The 26,659-nt window shown below is 34.7% G+C and overlaps 1 protein-coding gene across 1 annotated transcript in view; it reads right to left on the bottom strand.

Moving 5' to 3' along the window:
* Positions 1–1,076: 1,076 nt before the first annotated feature.
* Positions 1,077–26,659, bottom strand: part of LOC149779461 (polyprenal reductase-like) — a 47,074-nt gene continuing 21,491 nt past the window's right edge. Inside the window, exons 4-6 of the mRNA XM_089940144.1 lie at positions 22,723–22,917; positions 18,974–19,096; positions 1,077–13,632 (exon numbers count right to left, since the gene is read on the bottom strand). Coding sequence (XP_089796270.1) covers positions 13,373–13,632; positions 18,974–19,096; positions 22,723–22,917 — 578 coding nt within the window. The 3' untranslated portion in view covers positions 1,077–13,372. The remainder of the gene's footprint in view (positions 13,633–18,973; positions 19,097–22,722; positions 22,918–26,659) is intronic.

The following is a 26,659-nucleotide window of genomic DNA, read 5'->3' as shown; positions in this document are numbered from 1 at the left end:
ATATTAGATAGCAAATTCGCACCGAATGCACAAAACTGAAAGGCCATCATAATGCATAATTTGTCAAATTCTGTTGAGGGGTCTTTGACAAAATAGCGTATATAAGTTGTTTATACTTGTAGTGATGGTGGCCATATTAGATGGCAAATCGCCGTCACTTTGTATGAAACTGAAACGTCTTAATGATACGAAAATTTTTGACAAATCACGGTAAATTATGTTGAGGGGATTTTGAGAAGTCCTGCTATTTATACTTATGTCTGATGGCTGGCAGGCATCATTCGAACAAATCTGAGACACCTTACTAAGTTGCTGTCAACTTTTGCCAAATTCTAAACTGAGGTTTTTAAGAAGTTGTTTAAATGTTTTTCCCCTTTTGAGGTCATATTTTATGAAAAAAACTGACATTAAATGAACAAATCTACAACAAACCATTGATACCAAAATGTCATTTGTGCAATCTTGTACAAACTGGTCGAGCAGTTTTCAAGAAAATATTATAAATACCCACCAATTGTGAGGAGATTATAGACAACACAGTAAGTCAAGGGACATACCGTAAGATTACTTGGTCTTTCAGCCAGCTGAATTAAACGCCTACGTTAACTTCATTCAGTACAGCCTTTCAGAAGTTTTAAGACATGCAAAATGGCCTCCAAATGGATTAATTAACCAGGGGAAATCACATTATAAGAAAAATGACCAAATGTCGAACTCAATATGCAGTACAGTGAAGTCACAAATGCTAGGGTCTGTACATCGAACTGTATTAAAAGTCTCTCTCTCCCCTCCCTCTCTCGTAATTTAATTCCGCAAAAGTTGATTTCAACCTAACTACTACTTCCCAGCTTACAGAAGGCAAGCAGCAATGGACGTAATGGCTCAAAAGAATTAAATACGTATATATTTGAGCGGGTGGACTGATTGATTGATTGTCTATTTTTACGGCGCATCAGCATTGTTAGGCTATTAAGCACCATACGAAAGGTTATATGTAGGATTATTTAAAAGTGATAAAAGGTTTCTTATCGACAAACGCGGGTGGACAGACACTGCAACAAATATAGTAGAAGAGATACATATAAAATGTTTATCTGAATATATTTGCCACAAAAGTATAAAGTATTGCAAATGCATGCATACATTGAAAAAAAATGAATACATCACTTTAATAACAATAAATACATGTATAATGTATATGGAAAAGAAGGAAAGCAGGAATTGCATTCATTTGAAATATGACTGATATGCTCAAAATGTAATAAAAATGTAAACTTCCGTATGAACGTATATGAAGATCGATGTAAAAATGTTTACTGAACTGAATGACACATTATAAATGTCTTAGATTTGTCAAGCTGGCCACTAGACTATACACTATATTTTCAGTAGAAAGAACGTACATGGTTAAACATAGTATACACAAACGTATACAAGGCACGTTCTGTATATAAAAGTTTGAAGACAATACCTATCAATAGTGCCAGCATTATCTATATCTACATAACAGTCCTCCCACTGCATAGACATATGAAAGTCATCCCACTGCAAGGGTGATATCTGAAAGTCGTCCCACTGCAAGGGTGATATATGAAAGTCATCCCACTGCAAGGGTCATATCTGAAAGTCATCCCACTGCAAGGGTCATATCTGAAAGTCATCCCACTGCAAGGGTGATATCTGAAAGCAAGATACTGACAACCCTGCTGATACTAAAAAATCCATTAATTTTATATCCTATTATTATATGTACATATACAATAAATCACAGGTAACACTAATGGCTAACTTAAATCATAAACTATTTCAATATTACTTTCCATGATGCGTGGTATACTAATTTAATAACTGAATTGAGTCGAGCACAAAGTTTATTGCTACTTTGTCAAGAACACATAAATAATATTTCTTTAATATTGAATATGAATAAGCAAATAAACAAGTTTTTCATATCTTAAAGGAGTAATAATTAAAATTAACAAAAGAGTGCTCCCCTCCTCAGGCTTAGCATTAGAGAAAAAATGTACTGTTGGCCTCAATGTTCTTCCATCGTCACAGTCACGGGGGGAATTCTCATGGCTAGTGCAGAGATTTCATCGTTTCATATCAATGTGCATAAGCCTGCTTAACCAATCACTGCAAAGGAATTTGGGTGACCGAGTTGTCAAAGGCGATCATTTTTATAGATCATTCATATCTCATCTGTGTCAGCATGGGTCCGAGTCTCGCCATGCATATCCTATCATGTGCTGAAAAATGAAATTGTCCCCCCACACATACACGAAACCAAACAAACCAATCATTGCGAATGCAAGCAAAATATAGTGACCATTGTAACCCAGCAAGCTCGAATAAGCCAATCGAAGTTTCTCTTTTAAACATGGTCGTTAAAACAGCACTTGCAGGAAATCTCTGCACAGGCAGTCACAGGTGACTAAGCAGATTGTCTCCTGTGCCTTGTGACAATGATGTTCCTGACAATCTACACACTGATGACGTACATCCAACTGCAAACGTGACCTAGATCTTCCAATCTCAGCATGCATCTAACTGCTAACATAGTAGACATAGATCTTTCCATGACAACAACAAGTTAGCTGCCCAGTAGTAGACCCAGATCTTCTTGTGCCGTGATTCAAATACAAAATTAGAACACTCTAGATTGGCCTTATTAGTCTGGAAAATTGGAACACCCATAATTGGCCTCATTACTCTGGAAGATTGGAACACCCAAGATTGGTCTTATTACTCTGAATGAATGGAAGACCCATAACTGGTCTTATTACTCTTATTATACTAGAAGACTGGATCACCCTTAATTATCACTATTATTCTGGAAGACTGGAACACCAAAAGATTGGTCTTATTACTCTGGAAGACTGAAACACCCTTAATTATCCTTATTATACTGGAAGATTGGGACACCCAAGATTGGTCTTATTACTCTGGAAGACCGGAACACCTTTAATTATCCATATTACTCTGGAAGATTGGAACACCAAAGATTGATCATATTACTTTGGAAGACTGGAACACTCATGATTGGCCTTGTTACTCTGGAAGATTGGAACACCAAAGATTGGTCTTATTAATCTGGATGATTGGAACACCCTTAATTATCCGTATTATACTGGAAGATTGAAACAACCAATATTGATCTTATTACTCTAAAAAACTGGAACACCTTTAATTATTATACTGGAAGATTAGAATACCCAAGATTGGAAGATTGGGACACTCATGATTGGCCTTATTACTCTGGCCAATGCAACATGCAATATTGGTACATCACTCTGGACGATTGGAACACAAATAATTGGCCTTATTACTCTGGAAGATTGGAACACCAATAATTTGGCTTATTACTCTGGAAGACTGGTTGTTGTTCTAGGATTTAACGCCATTTTTCAGCACAAGATAGGCGATACATGGCGGCCAGTATAACTGGTGGAGGAAGAACCCTGGAAAACACAAGGAAGAACCACCGACCCACGAGAAGCTACTGGCAGGCTTTCCCACATACCCACGCTAGCCGAATCTTGGACTCGAACCCACGCAAACAGAGGTGAGATGGCAGTAATCCGGAACGGTGAGCGCTTTAGACCACTCGGCCACTCGGGGCCCCGGAAGATTGGAACACTCGGGATTGGTCTTATTACTCTGAATGACTGGAAGACCCATAATTGGCCCTGTTACTTTGGAAGATTGGAACACGCATACTTGGTCTTATTACTCTGGTAAATATTGAACCTTCATTTATTAGACATCTTCACATTTTTATATGGTCCTTGAAATACTGAAACCCTGGCTTCAAACACCACTGACAATCTTGTGAAAGAGAAATATACTGTGAATTGAAATTTTTTCACTGACTACCAATTCCCATGAATTTCATGGTTCCTATAATCTACAAATTGAAATGTCCAGTGAACCAAACAATAATCCTTCTGTGGAAGAGATGTTTAAGTATGAATGGCTTCTGTTAAGAACACTTTTTTTGGAGCTCCTGAATTTTGTTCCAAATATATTTAAAAATATTCTTACTCTGACTTGTAGAAAAAAGAAATTAGATCTATTATATTAGTTGCAAAAATACTTCTTTTGCAGCAAGTATGAAAAGGAAATTCCTGCCCACTTTCCCTTCCTAGAATTTTACATGATTGGTCCCTAACTTGCCCAGCAAAAAATGAATTGGACTTTGGGTCTAACTCGGACTGCTTTATGTCTTGATTGTGAACAATCTTACACATGGGAGGTCCAAAACAGAAATATCAAGAAATAAAAAGATGAGAATTCAACACCAGATTTAAATTCATGCCATACAATTTACTGATCAGAAATGGAGAAGACTGTTCCTGCCAACATCTGCACTGACAAGTACAGTGTAATTGTCAATTACCAAGATCAAATGCAAACATATATTTTCAACCTCCACCAAATTGCTTTCATAACATGATTATGACCCAGTATGGTACCCAGCAGTCAAACCGAATTTTTCCATGTTATTTACCAAATAAAAAACCTTTGCAAACTTTCCTGACTGTTCGTGGTTTCATTACAGATCATGTTAGTCTGCTGTATATGGCTGACATAAAAAAGAAACAGGGCACATTACTTGTCAAGTTGGCTAAAATAGATGTCCTAGATGCAAGGTTGTGGGATGTTAAGATGAAGTGAATATTCTCTTCATAACTTATTCCAGAGTGGGAAACACTGACCTTTGTAAGTGACCTTTGTCAGGACAGTGAGTTTACTACTAGCACTCAAGGTAGTAAGCATGTATGACAAATGGATACAACCTGGATTAAATGAAGCAAGAGAATGTGTCTGGGAGAAAAAATACTTGATTTACAAATTGCAATACAGAAGTATACATGACAAATAAAAATTCATGGGTATAGTAGAAACATAAACAAACTCAAATAACCTGGAACACGACACATTAACAATTTATGAGATTTTATTAACGATGAGTTGGACGATTTTGCTGACCAAATTTATCTTGAAAGAGGCCAAAGAATGAAACCCCAACCTATCATAACAAGGTTTCCAACCCAAACCTATCAAAACAAGGCTCTCAAAAACCCAACCTATCAAAACAAGGCACCCAACCCCAACTTATCAAAACAAAGCACCCAACTCCAACCTATCAAAAGAAGGCACCCAACTCCAACCTATCAAAACAAGGCACCCAACCCCAACCTATCAAAACAAGGCACCCAACCCCAACCTATCAAAACAAGGCACCCAACCCCAACCTATCAAAACAAGGCACCCAATCCCAACCTATCAAAACAAGGCACCCAACCCCAACCTATCAAAACAAGGCACCCAACCCCAACCTATCAAAACAAGGCTCTCAAACCCAACCAATCATAACAAGGTTCATAACACCAACCCATCATAATGAGGCTCACAACACCAATCCATCAAAGCACACTGTATTTTTGTTATGGAAATAGGAATATCATGAAAGGCAGCACTGGAAAAATTACGGAAAAAGATGGATGGGATTGGCCTGCTTTTGGTGTTTTATGGCACATCAATATAATTAGGTTATTTAGTGCAGATGTAAATGGGTTAAAGTGCCTCAACTATGCTGCCTTAAATCCCCAATCATACTGAGGGTTTCTGATATGAACATGGGCAATACTGGAATTTTTTAAAAATTGAATAGATTCTCTCCATTGGCTGACTCATGCAGGCATTTGTTTAAGTAGAAGACACCGAGTGTGACACAAACAATCTATGTGACATGCTTCAGGTCTACAGAACCAGATTGAAACGTATTAAACAAATCCAATTCATTTTCACCAGGAAACTGCCAAAAACCATGCATGTGAATGACTGATAGATTGAGAATGACTGCAATAAGTTTAGTCAGTGTGGCATAAAATACCCATTGCCTATTGCTGACAGTGTGGCATAAAATATCCACTGCTTATTGCTGACAGTGTGGCATAAAATATCCATTGCCTATTGCTGACAGTGTGGCATAAAATATCCATTGCCTATTGCTGACAGTGTGGCATAAAATATCCATTGCCTATTGCTGACAGTGTGGATCAATGTGGTTTGCTGATTTATGCAAACATGAAAACAACATAATAATAAACTTTTCCTTTTTGAATGTATGTGGTTAAAAGAACAAGTTAAATTATCCATACCTTAATCATTTCTTACAGCAAACTTGTCATTTTTTGTCTTGAAACTAAACTGTGACAAGGTTTGAAGAATCACAAGACAAGAAATTGAAAATTAAACACAATGCCAACTGTACTATGGATGATAGAAGTTTGCTTGTGGGGAAATCAAGTAGTAAATTAGACACAATGCCAACTGTACTATGGATGACAGAAGTTTGCTTGTGGGGAAATCAAGTAGTAAATTAGACACAATGCCAACTGTACTATGGATGATAGAAGTTTGCTTGTGGGGAAATCAAGTAGTAAATTAGACACAATGCCAACTGTACTATGGATGACAGAAGTTTGCTTGTGAGGAAATCAAGTAGTAAATTAGACACAATGCCAACTGTACTATGGATGATAGTTGTTTGCTTGTGAGGAAATCAAGTAGAAAATTAGACACAATGCCAACTGTACTATGGATGATAGAAGTTTGCTTGTGAGGAAATCAAGTAGAAAATTAGACACAATGCCAACTGTACTATGGATGATAGAAGTTTGCTTGTGAGGAAATGAAGTAGTAAATCAACCCAACTGTTAAAGATTAGTTCAGAAGATGTAAAGATGTATAGGAAGAAATCAGGGTTATTCACAGACAATCAACAGGTCAGAAAAATGAAAAATCATTCTCCTGTATTCTTTGCTTTGCACTTGGATGATATTCAGAATAACTTGTCAAATTTAAAGCACAATGGCATTACAAATGATTTATTGGTTGGAGAAACAGTAAGGTATTTAGAACTTTCTGTCTTGCAGACCATGCTATTTTATTGTCAATAATCAAACAGATATGCAAAAAAATTAATGCCAAAAATGTAAGCTTCTCATTAACACAATCAAAACCAAAGTTATCATTTTTTTAAAAAAATAACCAAAAGGCAAAATGTGAAGTACAAATTTGTAAATTCAGAACTTATATTCAGGGTGGACTGTGATAAATTGTAGATATTTACTGGGAATAAGTAACCTATTTAGCCAAGCCAGGAAAGTTAGAAAAGAATATTAAATATTAACATCAGTTTAAATGTTTTGATATGAAAATATGGATCAACTGTCATATATTCAGCTTGATCAGGAGTTTTAAAAAAAATCAGACGTGGCTGAAAGCATTCATTTGGACTTTCAATGAACAGAATTAAAATCATCCACCCCTGCATAACTGCCATATGGCAAGCTTGATAGAAAACTTTATGGTTATAGACAAAAAGAGAATGTTGGCTATTGCATAAACATCACTAACGGTAAACAAAAGAAATTATTTTATATCATGTATCTGATGCTATTAGAGAATTATGATCAAGGCATAAGTAAACAGATAGACAACATTAGTATCTAATCGAATTTCAATTTAATTGGGTTATTCAAAATATCCACAATAAGTCATGGTCAGATAGAATCTTTAAGGAAAGACATTTTTTATCATGGGAATTATCTACTATTAACTTGACAAAAGCTGATACTATAACAAATTTTTGAAAATACGCTACATTGTTTATCTATAAAAAGAAGCATCAGTAGGAATATCTGCCTAGACATTAAAGGTGGAGTCAACCTAATAAACAAAATTGCATGGGTGGTAAATTTCATTATCTCCTTGTCCGCTATTTCTGAGAACAAAGAAAGAAATTACTTTCCCTAATCCACAATATTATCCCTTTCCTAATCCACAACAGTTCCCTTTCCCTAATCCACAATATTATCCCTTTCCTAATCCACAACAGTTCCCTTTCCCTAATCCACAATATTAACCCTTCTTTAATCCATAAGTTCCCTTTCCTTAAGCCACAGATTTAAATGCCAACAACATCATTTTTAAAATATACAAAAACATGAAAATAGATGAACTCACAGTAATCCAAATTACTAACATTAAAACAACAGTGGCAAGCATTGATGATATTAGACAATTTATTAACACAATATTCTCTCATGCAAATGCCATTCCCTGAATTTGGGCACTTTTTATATATGACTGCACAAGTCATATCCAGCTGCAAACAACATCAACCCTGATCTGCCATCACATAATGCACCAGTTACATTCAACTACATAGACCTGATCTGCAATTGCATAATGTACCATCAAATCAGGGTCAATATTCTTTTGCTCTACTGATTAGTCCTAACAAAATGCCTAGACTCAGATCTACCAGCTCATTATGTGATGGCAGGTCAGTATAATTTGTAGCTGGATCAGACCTGCATGCAAATACTTAAGGTATGTAGCTATGTTTTTTTACAATTATGTTGCAAGAAAATGTCTAGGGGATGGAATTACTGATGTACAATTTAACAATATCAATATTTTTATCAGTTGCCTAAACAATAAAGAGTAATTTAGAAATAAAATATCCATCATGGTTCCCTGCTTATTTTATGATTTCTACAGAAAATACCATATAGTTTGCACTCTCACATTTTATACTTATGCTATACTGTGTTTCCATAGTAACAGAAAAAATATGAACATAAAATATTATAAACATCAAAAGTCACCTCCACACAACTTGCCCGAAACTTGTAACAATGATGGTTCAACAATTTTTTTCAGTATGAGAGTCATACTCTTAAAAATAAAACTTATGGACAGCAATTTGTCGGCTTTAATGACACTTATATCATGCCATGAAAATGGGAGTAATGGCCCTTCCCAAGGACACATCAAGGAAGCTGACGTGGGGCTGAGCTGGACAGATATCAAATCTATAAGCCTTGGATTATGAGTTCAATGCTGGGCCAACTGTGCTAGCACAGTACCGTTATGGATGAGAGACTAGATATAAATCAAGGAGCTATGGGTTCAGTACCTGCCCAAGCCAGCTGCCTTAGTGTGTAGATTGGAGAAAAACTTAGTTCTTATGTCTTCTGTATGAAATATATATAGCCAATAAATGTACTCAAATTGGCACTAAAATCTAACCAACCAAACAACCATTTGGAATCCAAATGTGCACATGGGAATGAAACATAAATCATATTTGCAAAGCACAAATAAAGTTCTAAATTTTGTGTGTTAAGGTGATGCAGATAAAAAGTGAAATGAAAGCAAAAAACTCCCAAGAGAATGCATAAGGTGAATGCAGGAGTAATGTATGTACTTGTAAATCAAATCAAAGTGCACAGATCCAGATCTAGCATTACATAATGTGCATGGGTCCAGATCTAGTATTATTACATAGTGTGTACAGATCCAGATTAGCATTACATAATGTGTACAGATCCAGATTAGCATTACATAATGTGTACAGATCCAGCTCTAGCATTACATAATGTGAATAGATCCAGATTAGCATTACATAATGTGTACAGATCCAGATTAGCATTACATAATGTGTACAGATCCAGCTCTAGCACTACATAATGTGTACAGATCCAGATTTGCATTACATAATGTGTACAGATCCAGATTAGCATTACATAATGTGTACAAAGCCAGCTCTAGCATTAAATAATGTGTAGAGATCCAGATTAGCATTGCATAATGTGTACATATCCAGATCTAGCATTACATAATATGTACAGATCCAGCTCTAGCATTACATAATGTGTACAGATCCAGCTCTAGCATTATATACTGTGTACAGATCCAGCTATAGCATTACATAATGTGTACAGATCCAGCTCTAGCATTACATAATATGTACAGATCCAGATTAGCATTACATAATGTGCACAGATCCAGATTTAGCATTACATAATGTGCCAGTAAATTTGGGTTTATGCGTTTGTTATGAGTAACCAGCAGAGCAGTGGTTCCCAACCTTTTGTGGCCGCAACCCTAAAGAACCTTTATTCTGAGACTCACGACCCCATTTCCACACTTTGATAAGTTTTTGCCACCCTCAAAAAAAAGCCTGCTGACTCTCCTGAACATCTTCATGACCCTGATTTAGGTCATTACCTGGGGTTTGGGAACCATTGCAGTAGAACAAACAATACAAGCCCTGATCTGCCAGCACAAAATGCGATGGCATATCATGGTCTATGTTGTTTGCAGTTGTATTTGACTTATAAACAAGTACAGATGGTAAATATGATATTTATTCTAGTCAAGACTGATATTAGTATATCCTTGCTTTACTTTTACCATGAAACTATAGATGTATATTAACATAAATATCATACTGATTGCACCCAATCATTAATACTTATTAAGCTACCATTAATAGTTATTAAGCTACCATTAATACTTATTAAGCTACCATTAACACTTATTAAGCTACCATTAGCACTTATTAAGCTACCATTAATTGTTATTAAGCTACCATTAATACTTATTAAGCTATCATTAATACTTATTAAGCTACCATTAATAGTTATCAAGCTACCATTAATAGTTATTAAGCTACCATTAATAATTATCAAGCTACCAATAATACTTATTAAGCTACCATTAGCACTTATTAAGCTACCATTAGCACTTATTAAGCTACCATTAGCACTTATTAAGTTACCATTAATATTTATTAAGCTACCATTAGCACTTATTAAGCTACCATTAACACTTATTAAGCTACCGTTAACAGTTATCAAGCTACCATTAATAGTTATTAAGCTACCATTAACACTTATTAAGCTACCATTAACACTTATTAAGCTACCATTAATACTTTCAGGAGGATCATAAGGAAGAAAGCTTAGGGATATCTAGGAGATAAACATACAAAGACATAACTCATTAAGTTATTCCAGGGGTTGTGACAACATTACAGTTCATGACAGACTTAAGAGTGTGACATTAGAGAAAGGAGGACATATGTGTTCTAATGATGCCAAGTAACATAGATGTTCTAATCACTATAAAATTACTGCTGACAAAGCATATTTTACAGCAGATTCTTTTGTGTTCAAAATATTGCCAGTTCCATAACCGGAGCCTGTATCAGGCTTTTATACTACTTCACATTACATCTATTGTAGACTGATCCAAATAGTACATGGACAGAAATTAGTTTTTTGCAAAATTTAGAAGTCTGAGATTTGAAGAAAATGGGGGCCTGGAAGCAAAAATCAAGGTTCCATAAGCAAATATACAAATATAAAATGTTCATCCCTCTACTCATGCATGGGTGACATAGCAAACATAAAACAACTTCCTTCATATACCTAAGCATGTGGGAATATAAATGTATCTCAGAATTAATTGTACTTGGATTGAATCCAAGTAGCAAGAAAACTTTGTCTCTTAGCCACATTTCAGGTAAAAATGAAAATAATCTAGAAACAATGAGTTAAAATTACTGGTGACTGCATTAACTTACAGTAATTTTTGATTACTCTTGTGGATTATGATTAATTAGCAAGGTAGATAAATGCACTTTGATACAGCAAAAGTGATGCTGGATTTAACGCTTTTTCTACTTTTTAAGCTTTTAAAAAAAAAGATCTTTCTTTGCCACATTGTATTTGTTTTCAGTAGCATTCAACACAGTACTCATCCATTTTGCAAGGTGAAATGTACATCTGCTTCCATATTATATTGATCAGAAAAAGAAACAAGAGCTTCAAGTGGGCCTCAGATTATTCACCTGGCTCATCATTACCATAAAGCCAAATACAAGGGCAGTTGGAAATCAAATCTAATTAGTATGATTCATTCTGACATAGTGTGTGTGTGTGTGTGTAATTTGGATTTTTAATGTAGCTTTAACAATTTTTCAGTCATATCGCTACGATGTCTGCAGTGTGACAGTTTACAGTGATGTCTAGCACTGGGACATCATGCCACATACATGTAGCATGACGTCCCACCCTGTCACATTATCCTGACACCAGGCCAACGAGTCCTAACACTAACTCTTAATGCTGAGCGCCAAGCGAGGCAGCTGTTAGTACCATTTCTGTAAGTCTTTGGTATGCCTCGACCAGGGACTGAACCCATGACCTCCCGCATCCAACGTGGATGCTCTAACCACTAGACCACCGGAGCAGTCCATTCTGACATAGAATGGTGTCTCTAATTTGTTCATAATGGCAGCCATATTGGATGGTGGATCAGCATCATTTGTGCAAACTTTAAAACCTTTCTGCAGGGATGATTTGTCAAGTTTGATCAACCCTATTCAGCAGTTTTTCAAATATTTATTCAACTTCTCTTGACTGGTTTTCAAGAAATTTGTTTCAAGTTATTTTTTTTAATCCTAAAAGTAACCATACCTAATAACGGATTGGTATCATCTGCAAAAATCTGAATCTCTTATGCTAGACTGATTTTGCCAAGAAATTTGTTTTAAGTCACTTACATGGTTTTTCATGTTTGAAAATAGCAATCATATTCGATTGCTGATTGCGATAATCTGATTTACATGGTTTTTTTATGTTTGAAAATAGTGGTCATATTTGATTGCTGATTGGGATAATTTGTGCAAATTTTAAAAGCCTTTATGCTGGGACGCTTTCTGTCAAAATTTGGTCAAATTCTGTTTGGCAGCATTTGAAAAGAAGCTTTCTATAGGATTTCTATTTTTAGTAATGACAGCCATATCTGATGAGTGATCAGCAACAGTTAAACAAACGTGAAAGCTCTTCATGCTAATAAGTCTGTCAAATTTGGTCGAATTTTGCAGTGGTTATTATTAACAAAATAAAATCATTTTAACAAAACTGAAACCTCAGATGCCTTCTGTCAATCTTAGTCAATTTTTGCTGAGAAATTCTGTGAAGAAGTCATTTAAAGGTTTTTTCTATTTTATTAACAGTAGTAAATGATGGCCCTTGATGCCAAGATCCTTTCTTTAAACTCGATCAAATTCTTTTGAGCGGTTTTTGTGAATCTTCATTTCAATGTTTTAATACTTTTGTTAATTGTGGTCATTTTATAACAGATCAGCATCCTTTGCACAAAACTGAAGGGTTTACAATCCAGAATGCTTCCTGCAAAGATTGTTTGATAATGGTCAAGTGTTTTCTTGAGAAGTAAAAAGTAGCAACTGTTGACAGCTAACAGCTGATGCATACTGGATGTAGGACCATACTGTAAGCTCGAAGGGCTTTGCTGAAAGTTGTAATAAAAACATGAATGTAATAATGGTACATACCTGATTACATCAAGAAATGCAAAACAAAAATTCTGATGATAATGCCACCCAGAAGATTAGGGAAAGCTTATAATTAAGACGAAATGACAGAGTGTTCTTTGAGTATAGGAAATATACTGAGACTTTGCATAAGATATACTTAGAATATTACAATAGATAGGGTATGATGGAACTCTTTCCTTTTGGGAAGTTTTCAAACTTTTTCTTGTACCACTGCTGCTGCGCTAAGGCACGGACAATCTGACTGACTGATACATAGCACACACACAACCACCAGCTGTAATGTCTGAAGCCAAGGGTCAGGCCAATCCCTACATTGATCAGGATCTCCATAAGGAAATGAGGGGAGCTAACTGTGTCAAACCAACCTCCACTGGGAAGCTTGTGTTCATTAGTCACAACATGACCTGCATTAAAAAATGTACAAAGGTTGTAATAAGCAGCTAAATGGTAAGTGACATAGTAACAATAAGCAGCTAACTGGTACATAACACACATGATAATAAGCAACTATCTCGTAACATGTAATAATAGGCAACTAAATGGTAAGTTAACATTGTAATAATAGGCAACTAAATGGTAAGTTAACATTGTAATAATAGGCAACTAAATGGTAAGTTAACATTGTAATAATAAGCAACTAAATGTCAAGTAACACATGCAATAATAAGCAACTAAAGTAACACAACTAAGTAACACAAGTAAAATCAACAACTAAAGTAACACAACTAAGTAACACAAGTAATAATCAACAACTAAATGGTAAATAACACATGTAATAATAAGGAACAAGTGATAAGTAACTTGTAATAACAATACATGAATTGGTAAGTAACATATGTAATAATAAGCAATCAAATAGTAATATGTGTAAAAACACGCAACTAAATGGTATGTAACACGTTATAATAAGTAACTAAATGGTAAGAAACACATTTAATAAGCAATCTGATGCTTCTGCCATTCAGTGATAAAGGAAATGTACTAACAATGTAAAAAAAATTTAATTAAGTGATAAAGGAAATGTACTAACAATGTTACAAAAATTTAATTAAGTGATAAAGGAAATGTACTATCAATGTTACAAAAATTTAATTAAGTGATAAAGGAAATGTACTAACAATGTTACAAAAATGATAAAAGAATTTTACAAATATTGTTATAACAAAATTAATTAAGTGATAAAGGAAAGGTACTAACAATGTTAAAAAATGTATTCTTAGTTACTCATGCAATAAATGTTCCATCTTTCACCACCCCAGAGCTTGGCCTAAATTTATCCAGACTTTTGACATTTGCATATCAAAATTCTCTGCAGGTTCTGGAATGTGAAATAGGCCCAATCTACCATCCATCGTGTTTTATGAGGCAATCAATGGAAGCAAAAGCAGCAGTCACCATGGTTAGCTTGCGGAACTCATGTTTGAAAGAGTGTGGGTTCAAATCCTACCATTGTAATGACCTGGATCAGCTACAGTGGTGTGTCTATGGGCAAAGAACTTTTCTTTATTGGCAATAAATAACCTGCTTATGTTGCTGTGCTCTCATACACCAAACCAAACTTCATCTGTCGGAATTTTTCATACTTGCAAAACTAAGTACAATTTCTAGACAAATAATGCAGCCTTCTGAACAAATTATGCCATAAATTGACAATGGGCAAGTATATGAACATAAATTAATTGTAACTGCTGTATACTGCAGAGTGAAACAACCCCTGCAAGTGACGAAAAAAAAAAATGTTTGCAAGAGTTAACCTACTTCTCTTGTATAATGCAGTTGCATAGACAGATCTGTCTAAGCATTTACTATTATGTTTGCTGTCACTAATGAATGCAGCAAGTAGTACTGACTGCATTATGATAGCATGTTTGCTGTCACTAATGAATACAGCAAGTAGTACTGACTGGATTAAGATAGCATGTTTGCTGTCACTAATGAATACAGCATGTAGTACTAACTGGATTAAGATAGCATGTTTGCTGTCCCTAATGAATACAGCAAGTAGTACTAACGGGATTAAGATAGCACATTTGCTGTCCCTAATGAATACAGCAAGTAGTACTGACTGCATTAAGATAGCATTTTTGCTGTCACTAATGAATACAGCAAGTAGTACTTACTGCATTAAGATAGCACGTTTGCTGTCCCTAATGAATACAGCAAGTAGTACTGACTGCATTAAGATAGCATGTTTGCTGTCACTAATGAATACAGCAAGTAGTACTGACTGCATTAAGATAGCATTTTTGCTGTCACTAATGAATACAGCAAGTAGTACTTACTGCATTAAGATAGCACGTTTGCTGTCCCTAATGAATACAGCAAGTAGTACTGACTGCATTAAGATAGCATTTTTGCTGTCACTAATGAATACAGCAAGTAGTACTTACTGCATTAAGATAGCACGTTTGCTGTCCCTAATGAATACAGCAAGTAGTACTGACTGCATTAAGATAGCATTTTTGCTGTCACTAATGAATACAGCAAGTAGTACTTACTGCATTAAGATAGCACGTTTGCTGTCCCTAATGAATACAGCAAGTAGTACTGACTGCAATAAGATAGCATTTTTGCTGTCACTAATGAATACAGCAAGTAGTACTTACTGCATTAAGATAGCATGTTTGCTGTCCCTAATGAATACAGCAAGTAGTACTGACTGCATTAAGATATCATTTTTGCTGTCACTAATGAATACAGCCAGTAGTACTGACTGCGTTATGATTGCATATTTGCTGTCACTAATGATTACAGCAAGTAGTACTGACTGCATTAAGATAGCATGTTTGCTGTCCCTAATGAATACAGCAAGTAGTACTGACTGCGTTATGATTGCATATTTGCTGTCACTAATGAATACAGCAAGTAGTACTGACTGGATTAAGATAGCATGTTTGCTGTCCCTAATGAATACAGCAAGTAGTACTGACTGCATTATGATTGCATATTTGCTGTCACTAATGAATACAGCAAGTAGTACTAACTGGATTAAGATAGCATGTTTGCTGTCCCTAATGAATACAGCAAGTAGCACTGACTGCGTTATGATTGCATATTTGCTGTCACTAATGAATACAGCAAGTAGTACTGACTGCATTAAGATAGCATGTTGGCTGTCACTAATGAATACAGCAATACTGACTGCATTATGTCATATTTGCTGTCACTAATGAATACAGCAAGTAGTACTTACTGCATAAAGATAGCATGTTTTCTGTCACTAATGAATACAGCAAGTAGTACTGACTGCATTAAGATAGCATGTTTTCTGTCACTAATGAATACAGCAAGTAGTACTGACTGGATTAAGATACACCACTCCCTTGATAACTCGCGTACATCGGGGTCCAGAAACATCGACCGCACTATAAGTGAGGCGCGAGTTATCGAGGGACCTATAAAATAAGCCCAAAACCAATAAAGTGATTGACGACATAACGGAGAAATATGGGGGGGTGGGGATAGGCAGATTATACTGTTGAATACTCACTTTATAATCGTTCTGAGATTAACTGTTAATAAATATCTCTTCATAACGGTGTACTTTATTATTTCCTCATAGGACAACATTAATTTCAGGATAAATTACAGTATATTGAGGCGATCATCGAAAATGTTATTCCACGTGGTTTCCGTTCGCTTAACATGTGTACCACTTTACGCATTGTGTACTACGTCACTAATTTTTATGTTGAATTGGATACATTCTAGTTTTATTGTTTGATCCAAATTAGACGTTTTTTTATATACAAAAGATCGACTCTTTTTGAGAAACAGTGTCGATCGAACGATAGATAGATAGATTTGAATGTGATAGAAGTAAAATGGAAAACAAAAAAAACAAGGGTTAATCAGTACTAACATATTTAATTAGTCTACAAATTTAAAACAACGTAAATTAGAACAAGTTCATACTTGCCGTTTGTGCCACGCTTGACAAATATCAATTCACTTTTTGAAAAAATCAGTTATTTTTTTTGTGTGTGTGTTACTCCTTGGTTTCTCTGCTGCCAAGCAAAATCCCTCAGATTTCTCAACTGCATGAGCTTTACGTAGTCAACATTTTGGGTCTCCAGCCACCTTATGGCAATATCAAAATATTTTATTGCTTCCTGTGCAGAGGGGTGGGGGTGCAACATCTGCGTCTGCATCACTTTCAACACTTGTGTTACTCCAGTTAGAATCGTCTTCTGCTGCAAATTTGTTCGCTATAGAAATAATTATAGTTTCATCTGACATGTATTCGGCTGTGAGACAATCATTGTCAGCACAAATCCACTCCTCCATATCATCAAAAGAAACGCCCATCTCAGGACCATGAGTCTGTACGAATTTCTCCCAAACAGCCTTGGCATTAATGACATCAGTTTCACTGAAATATTCGAAGTCACTATCATCGTCGTTGTCTCTGTTACTGTTTTGCTTTACGTCAAAGGCAGCTCCAAGACCCTTAATCCAGCACCCGAGGTCTCTTGTAATCGATTTTTTTTTTAATGCAACAAACACTTCCCCAAGTTGTTGTTCAAAACAAAGCCGGCATGTACATGTAATTAGGTTCTCACAGAAGTACTCACGGGTTTCGATGTGACGGTCAATTGACTCTTTTCATGTTTTCAATGAACAGAATATGTTGCGATTATAATGTTTACACTGGAACGGAATGAAAGGATTAGAACGTGACTTTCACACAAGAAGACGTTTAATTGGTGTTTATTTCATTCTCTGTTGCCACCTGTTAGCATTTACCAGAAGTTTTCATTGATCACTATTTCACCAGTCTGTTTATTTACAGTATACTGACAACTATTTATCATAAAAACTTACATAATATATGATATCTTTAAACAGAGGTCTCGTTAGGATTTTAAAACTGGGTCTTTCTGCCTCTGAGTTCCATCACTAAATATCAGTACATTTTCTCACTCGGTCGCCAGTCAAAGCCTTTGAACTAGCCGCCTAGCTGTTGCATCATGTTCTTTTTTTTTAATGTACTCTTATAAAATGGCCACAGTACATCAAAGAGTCTTTCAGTCACTGAATTCTGTCATTGTAAATATCAGCACAGTTAACTGATCAACTCATTTTCCCACAAAGCAGGTGGCTGAAATAGGACCAGCAAATCTTTGAATTTTCCCGTGCACCTATTACATGCGTACGGAAGACTCCCGCCTCAGTGATTTTCTGCATCCCAGATCAAAAATTGGCATCCAAATACGCGTAATTAGGCATTTTCGAGATCTCTGAAATTAATTCTTCTTTAGAACTTGCAAATTTCAAAATATGGATTATATTTTTACCGGCATTAATCACTATTTTCGATGATAAAACGAGCAATGTATCAAGGTTTAATTTATCAATTCTTATCGTAATTTTTTATGTTCAGCATATTTTAAAGATATTTTAAATAAATTTCTCTGAAAAAAATCAGGAGCCAAGACGGACACCGCGTTATAAGCGGGATCGCGAGTTATCCGGGCGTGAGTTATCAAGGGAGCGGTGTAGCATGTTTGCTGTCACTAATGAATACAGCAAGTAGTACTGACTGCATTAAGATAGCATGTTTGCTGTCACTAATGAATACAGCAAGTAGTACTGACAGAATTAAGATAGCATGTTTGCTGTCACTAATGAATACAGCAAGTAGTAATGACTACATTATGATAGCATGTTTGCTGTTACCAATGAATACAGCAAGTAGAATTCATGCAATACATTAGTAAATACTTTACATTTGTGTGTCAATACCTGCTCTGTTCTTACGGAGTTTTGCCAGCTGGTACTGAAGTGTGTTATCTTGGATAGAGGCCCATACAAACAAGGCAACTCCTGCCAGATGGCGCCAACTGACTAATGACCATTCAAACCAATCTGAAAGTACAGGAATTTAAATCAGTATAAACAGGAAATAGTGATTTATTTCAAACAATGACTACCTGGTGCACTATACTATCAAAGTCATGGAAGCCATGTACCATCTCGTCATCAAGTACTTACATAGTGTTAGTCTAGTATACACTCTGAACTATATTTTCTGAACAATTGTGAATGGATGTTAATTGCCTACATCTGGTCTGATATTATCACTGAGTTTGGCTTTGATTATTCACACTTTCTCAACACTGGCTTCACAGGTAATATTTTGTGACCCGCAATTTATTTTTTGTTTAAATCAGCATTTATCTAAGTCAGGAAATAACTTTAAAACTTAGGAGAATCCAAGAAAAACCATGTATTTCACACCTTTTTTTCTAAAGGATCAATTGTGTCATTTTGATACTATCATTCAGTCTTTTGCATTGCTCCTTTCTTTAAAAATTACATATTACTTCTGTGAAATAGCTTTTCTTTAAATATATACTCTTTATGTGAAATAACCTTTGTTTAAACATAATATATTCTTCATGTGATATAACCTTTGTTTAAATATTATATATTATGTATGTGAAATAACCTTGTTAAATATATTCTTTATGTGAAATAACCTTTGTTTAAATATTATATATTCTTTATGTGAAATAACCTTTCTTGAAATACTACAAATTCTTAACATGAAATAACCTTTCTTTAAATAATATATATTATGTGAAATAAACTTTCTTTAAATAATATATATTCTTTATGTGAAATAACCTTTTCTAAATAAAAAAAAATTCTTTATGAGAAATTACATTTCTTTAAATATTACAAATACTTTATGTGAAATAACCTTTCTTTAAACATTACAGTCTATGTGAAATAACCTTTCTTTAAATATTACACAGTCTATGTGAAATAACCTTTCTTTAAACATTACACAGTCTATGTGAAATAACCTTTCTTTAAACATTACACAGTCTATGTGAAATAACTTTTCTTTAAACATTACACAGTCTATGTGAAATAACCTTTCTTTAAATATACATATTCTATGTGAAATTCCATTACCAATAAACACTGCTAAATCAACAATTCATTCTGGTATTAATTAAGATGACCATTGTCACAACAACCACATGGCTATGCAGTGTTATTTACATGGCAATTAAATATGCTTATCACTTTGGTTATCCAGTTGAAACCAGACTGAGGGAAGAATGAACAGAAGAGATCAAATCAGCAAGGTTGCCAGTAGGGAAATGAGGGTCTCTTTAGGGAAATGAAAATCAGTCAATGTGCTAATGAAACCGTTGTCCTTACAGTATATGTTATAAGGACAAGCAATCATATGTACTACTTGTTATTTGTACATGAAAATAACAATAATATAATTATCATAGAATAGATTTGCAATAAAATGTTACTTATATCCAAGACAAAACAAAACAAGCACTTAAAAGATGGTATATGTATATATACAAATCAATATAATGGAATCCAAGACTTTCACATTTATGATGGAAAATGACAAGGTTTTTATATTTCATGTTTGTATGACTATAATGAAACAATAAGACTAGTTGACCAATGGTCTGTGGTCTTCACTTAAGTACGTACTGGGATGTAATTTTTGTTGGGTAAGAAAACATCAAATGGCTTCAGAACTTGTTTTAAAATGCATGTGGTGTTTTGTTATGGTGATGGACTTTTTAAGGAGAACTAATTAATGATAATACTTAAAGATATGGTCTGTGAAGTCCTTTGTCCATTTGTTAATAAAGACCAGTACATATTGTAATGACAAAAAGCTTGTGCACATAGGTGCCAGCAGGATTTTTTGTGAGGGGGAGGGGGGTAGGATTTGGGGGGGGGGGGCAGTCACACAGCTGGGAGAGTTAGTCAAGTAAGCAGTCTGAAACTAAAGCTGATATTTACTAAGTGTTTGGAACTGAATCTTGTGTCATATTTTCAGTTTCATTTGCATGATTAAACTTGTCGGAATTTATATACATATATCTGCAGTATGATTTTGGGGGGTTATGTGACCAACTTTTACCTATGCTGCAGGCGCCCATGCTTATGCATCAATCTTTGTATTTTCTCACCAACAATTAATTATTAAGTTTTGTAAAAACAAACTGGCAATACAGTATTTTTGATCTTTTTTGCAATTGTAAATCTTTTTAGTAGTAATTTTATGTCCGATAATTTAAATACAAAGTGATATGTATGAAAAATTATGATACATTTAAATAATTATTATTTTGATAACTATATTGTGTGTGAAAAATTAAAGGGTACGAAAACAATACATGAAATACAGTAAATGTTGAATTGCATTCAACCAATTTGATGCTCTAAATTTTGTATTGCATTCAACCAATCTGACTGAGGTTCTATGAACTGTATTGCATTCAACCAATTTGACTGAGGTTCTATGTACCATATTGCATTCAACCAATCTGACTGAGGTTTGATGTGCTGTGGTGCATTCAACTAATTTGACTGAGGTTCTATGTACTACACATTGCATTCAACTAATCTGACTGAGGTTCGATGTGCTGTGTTGCATTCAACTAATCTGACTGAGGTTCTATTTACTACACATTGCATTCAACCAATCTCACTGAGGTTCGATGTGCTGTGTTGCATTCAACTAATCTGACTGAGGTTCTATGTGCCACACATTGCATTCAACTATTCTGACTGAGGTTCTATGTACTACACACTGCATTCAACCAATCTGACTGAGGTTCGATGTGCTGTGTTGCATTCAACTAATCTGACTGAGGTTCTATGTACTACACATTGCATTCAACCAATCTGACTGAGGTTCGATGTGCTGTGTTGCATTCAACTAATCTGACTGAGGTTCTATGTGCTGTATTGCATTCAACCAATCTGACTGAGGTTCTATGTACCATATTGCATTTAACCAGTCTGAATGAAGTTCTATGTACTGTATTGCATTCAAGCAATCTGACTGAGGTTCTATGTGCTGTATTGCATTCAACCAGTCTGAATGAAGTTCTATGCACTGTATTGCATTCAACCAATCTGAATGATGTTCTATGTGCTGTTGCATTCAACCAATCTGACTGAAGTTCTATGTACCAAATTGCATTCAACCAATCTGAATGAAGTTCTATGTACCATATTGCATTCAACCGATCTGACTGAAGTTCTATGTACCATATTGCATTCAACCGATCTGACTGAAGTTCTATGTACCATATTGCATTCAACTGATCTGAATGAAGTTCTATGTACCATACTGCATTCAACTGATCTGAATGAAGTTCTATGTACCATATTGTATTCAACCAATCTGAATGAAGTTCTATGTACCATATTGCATTCCACCAGTCTGAATGAGGTTCTATGTACGATATTGCATTCAACCTAAAGATACAGCTGTTGTATTGCATTCAGCCAGTTTGACTGAAGTTCTTTGTTCCCTACTGCATAAAGGTTATATATATATATATATATATATATATATATATATATATATATATATATATATATATATATATATATATATATATATCCACCAGGTGATAAAAACACCTATGTCAAGATCATTGATATGACTTACAGGTGATAACAATACCTATCATTTATATAAAATATCTTACTAAAGCCACTTCCATTAAGAGCTGGGGCTTCTGACAGGATGGTAAATCCACCCATGATGGTGTACACGTAAGGGCTGATGAAGTCCAGAAAACCCTGGGTTGTGTCGCAGAAAACGTTAATATATAGGCTACGGTACAGACGCAGAACTGTGTGTGTCAAGAGAAGACTTGTACTCAGTAACACTGACAGTTGGTCTGAAAAAGATGAAGGAAAATAACTTTGATGTTAATGTTCAGGATGGGATGAGTCATTGTTTTATTGTCCTATGTCTTAATCCAACTGAAACAAACTCCAAAGCTTGAAAACTAATGTCACAAGTCATCAATGTACTGTCAATGAATTTCTTGTACTTCTGGTTTCTTCTAATTAGTTTCCTCCACCCAAACTTCCACTTTCTTTAATTTCTGTGCCTTTAAAAATTAAATGCAGAGCTTTCCAAGTTTCCGTACCTAAGAAAATAAATTAAAATACAATACAGAGAATCATTACATATGAGTGTAAAAAAGACTACTTATGTAGAGCTTCTTTTTGACACAACTGGTAGCCACTGACTCAAGGAAATGTGTGAAAATTTGACTGGGATATTTTATGCACATACTCCACATTGTAACATATTCGAGTAAAGAACAAAAAAGGAAATGAATTTCTGTTGTTGTTTTCTTTCACGTCCAAATTTTTTCCAAAGGCTGGATATCTTTCACATCTAATTTGGTCACCATGATGGCATTTATGACACATGTCAAATCTGTGATAAATGAATCATAAAAATAAATATACTATAATATTCAAAATTAAAAAAATATTTTGTAAAAACACAATAATAATAGATTGAATTTTTGGGCATGAAGAATGAAAACATCCTGTTAATATCATTAAATTTGTAACAAGATTACTTGGGAATTACCATATATTCCTTGCTGATGGAAAATACCCAAGTACTGGTACAGTGAAAAAGTACCATGGTATGTACTACTTGAAACAAATACCATCATGGTGAACCAGTATATCAGTAATACTGCACTCCTCTAGTTCCTGGCACCTTTTATACATTGTAATTAGCTGAGATGAGCATGTTATGTATATTTTATTTAATTTATAACTGATTTAATTGTAAGTTTTAAAATCTTTTTATTTTTTTAATTTCATTATATGTCAAAATAATGTAGTTCTGTTTATTAGGAACTTGATACTTTTCCAGAAAATAGTTTGACCTTGCCTGTTCATTTTAGTAAACACATAAGGCTAACCAGATTCCTGACTTTAATTCAAAATTAGTAACAGTCACGTCAACAAGTTTTTTTTATATTTATTTTTATTGTGGGAATAATAAGGTTGAGATTGAGGCTGTGTTGGATATGTGACCCTTGACTTGTAAATAGTTTTTAGTGAAGTAAACAACTTTTATTCTCAGAGTAAAATGATTGGTTCTTATGAAGGACACACAGGGGTATGTGATTTTTTATATGTAAACATGATCATGTGACCCTTATCTGGGCATCTGTTTTGCATAAAATTCAAGTTTTAAACCATTGTTTTAGAGAAATAATCTCAGTTGGGCTTCTAAACACTGAGACATAAAGGTGTTTCTTTTGTTGTGTCCTTTTGGGGATTACATTTTAATGTTTATTCAGATTATTTGGATTCAAAACGATTAATTTGTTTCTCTGGAAATATTTTTGAGTGCTCATACAGAATTCTTGAACAAAGACATTTCTTAAAATTTTTATTTAGATTTCCAAAACCGGAGGATTATTTCTCGTGTTTCTACAAGGAACTGTAGACAACAACATTGAACTGGATACAGCATACATCATTGCCTTCCATTTTGGATTCTTCACTGGGACCAGAACTTGAATTCATTAGAACATTTTATTATTAAGACTTCTCAAATTTTATTCATGGATTATTCTTGGATAATTTTTGGATTTAATTCTTAAAACAGTAAGTTCTTAATTTTTCATTTTTACAGTATTTTTCCAGGGAAATAAATAATTTGTTAAATGTTTCAAAGCTTGTTGTTTTCACTCTTTCTAATGTGTTAGTGTTTATTCGAGCCTAAACATGTAACATAAGAAGTAATCTGTTCATCTGCTTATTTCCTCATGCCAAATTGCCATTAAGTTCACCAGCTGGCAAAACTAAAACCAGCTTATTTATGTCCTCATGCCAAAAGGTAATTAAGTTCAACACCTGGCAAAATAATCCAGCTTCTGTCCTTATGTCAGAAGGCTATTAAGTTTAAAAGTGGGCAAAAACAATATCAAGCACATTTATGTCCTTATGCCAAGGTCAGTAAGTTCAACAGCTGGTCATTAAGTTCAACAGCTGGCAAAATAAATCCAGCTTACTTATGTCCTTATGCCAAAAGGTCATTAAGTTCAACAACTGGTAAAAGGAATCCAGCTTATCTTGCTGAGTAAGCATTTAATAAGGTTATCATACAAGCACTTGCAGGCACTGCCATGACAGTCAAATGTCTCTTTTCATGTTTTAAAAGAAGGCAACATAATATATATTATACGATTACATTGAAATAAACTAAGAATGGTGAGCTCATGTAAAAAACCTCCTGCCATCCTGTATCCCACCACTACCTAATGATAGACACAAGTCTATGGATTGTACAGCAGTGAGGATATTTTTCAAGAACTCTACAAGGGCTTCCAAAGTCAACAAGGAATTTTTTCAAACAGAAATTTAATGATCTTCAAATGCTACAGTTTTGTTTATCAACACACCAATATATGCAACTGCCAAATATAATGTAAATAACTTTGTTGAATGCCTTGCACATCACTTTTAGTGTTTATTCCCCTTAAAGGCTTTCACACAATGTTAAAGTGAGACATGCTCCCATTTTGAATTGTAAACACAATTGATTCCTACGTGGCTCACATTCCTTACTGAATCAGACACCTAATTAGCACTGAATACAGTAAAGGGACACTAATTCATCTGGTAAAAACTAGTAACAACCAGTGCCATGTGTCACTTGATCCACCCTTTGTTGGAAAATACGAAACAACAAAAATCTTTTCGAATTTAATAAGGGATATATTTTATTGTTTTAATATTTTATATTCCAACATAAAAATTAAGTTTATTCATGACATCTGAAGTCTCGAACCAGGTTGTTGTTTTTTTTAAAAAAAATTCAAGTAGTTTTAAGTCAATGTCTCAAATTCGTTGATTTTTTAAAGGTTTTATAAACCATGATGTATAGACAATAATTTCCAAAAAAGTGCATAACTCTTTCAAAGAGGCATGAATACATTGAGTGGCCAGCATGCATTTCTTTTCATGACCAGAAATACATGCATAGGTTTCAAAGCAAATCATACTGTAAATTGTAAGAGAAGTTGATTCCACACAAACTTAGCAATACAATGCATCCAGCTGAAGGTCAAATTTCTAAAACATCACAATGACTTATCAAGATAACCATCATAATAATATCTGCTCACTTTCATGGAGATCTCAATAAAACTGCAATAAAGTTTCATTAAAAAGATTCCATCTTCAGAACATGAAGGGAGACAACTCATTATGAGAGCAAAGTGATGACCTGATAAGAGCATCTTCCGGTGATGGCCATAATATGCATGGACACGGTCAGTGAATTTGATGATATAAACCCATATTCCAAGTTTTACTGAAATTGAATCAGAAATATGGACTCTAGAGTGGTAACAACAACTGTTGATGCACAGATTCCACACAGTAGCAGCAGGGCATACGATCGATTTGCTGCCAATGTGGAAATGTCAGAAAGCTTGCCAGTAGCTTCTCATGGGTCGGTGGTTCTTTCCGGGGGTGTTCCCAGGTTCTTCCTCCATCATTAATACTGGCTGCCATGTATAGCCCATCGTGTGCTGAAAAATGGTGTTAAACCCAACAATAACAACAACAAAAACCATCGGTTTGCATGATGTTATG

The sequence above is a fragment of the Sinohyriopsis cumingii genome, chromosome 17 (assembly GCF_028554795.1).
Source record: "Sinohyriopsis cumingii isolate HCF-2022 chromosome 17, ASM2855479v2, whole genome shotgun sequence".
NCBI classification, from domain to species: domain Eukaryota; kingdom Metazoa; phylum Mollusca; class Bivalvia; order Unionida; family Unionidae; genus Sinohyriopsis; species Sinohyriopsis cumingii.
The sequence above is the reverse complement of the archived record's forward strand: the minus strand, read 5'-3'. Positions and strand labels throughout refer to the sequence as shown.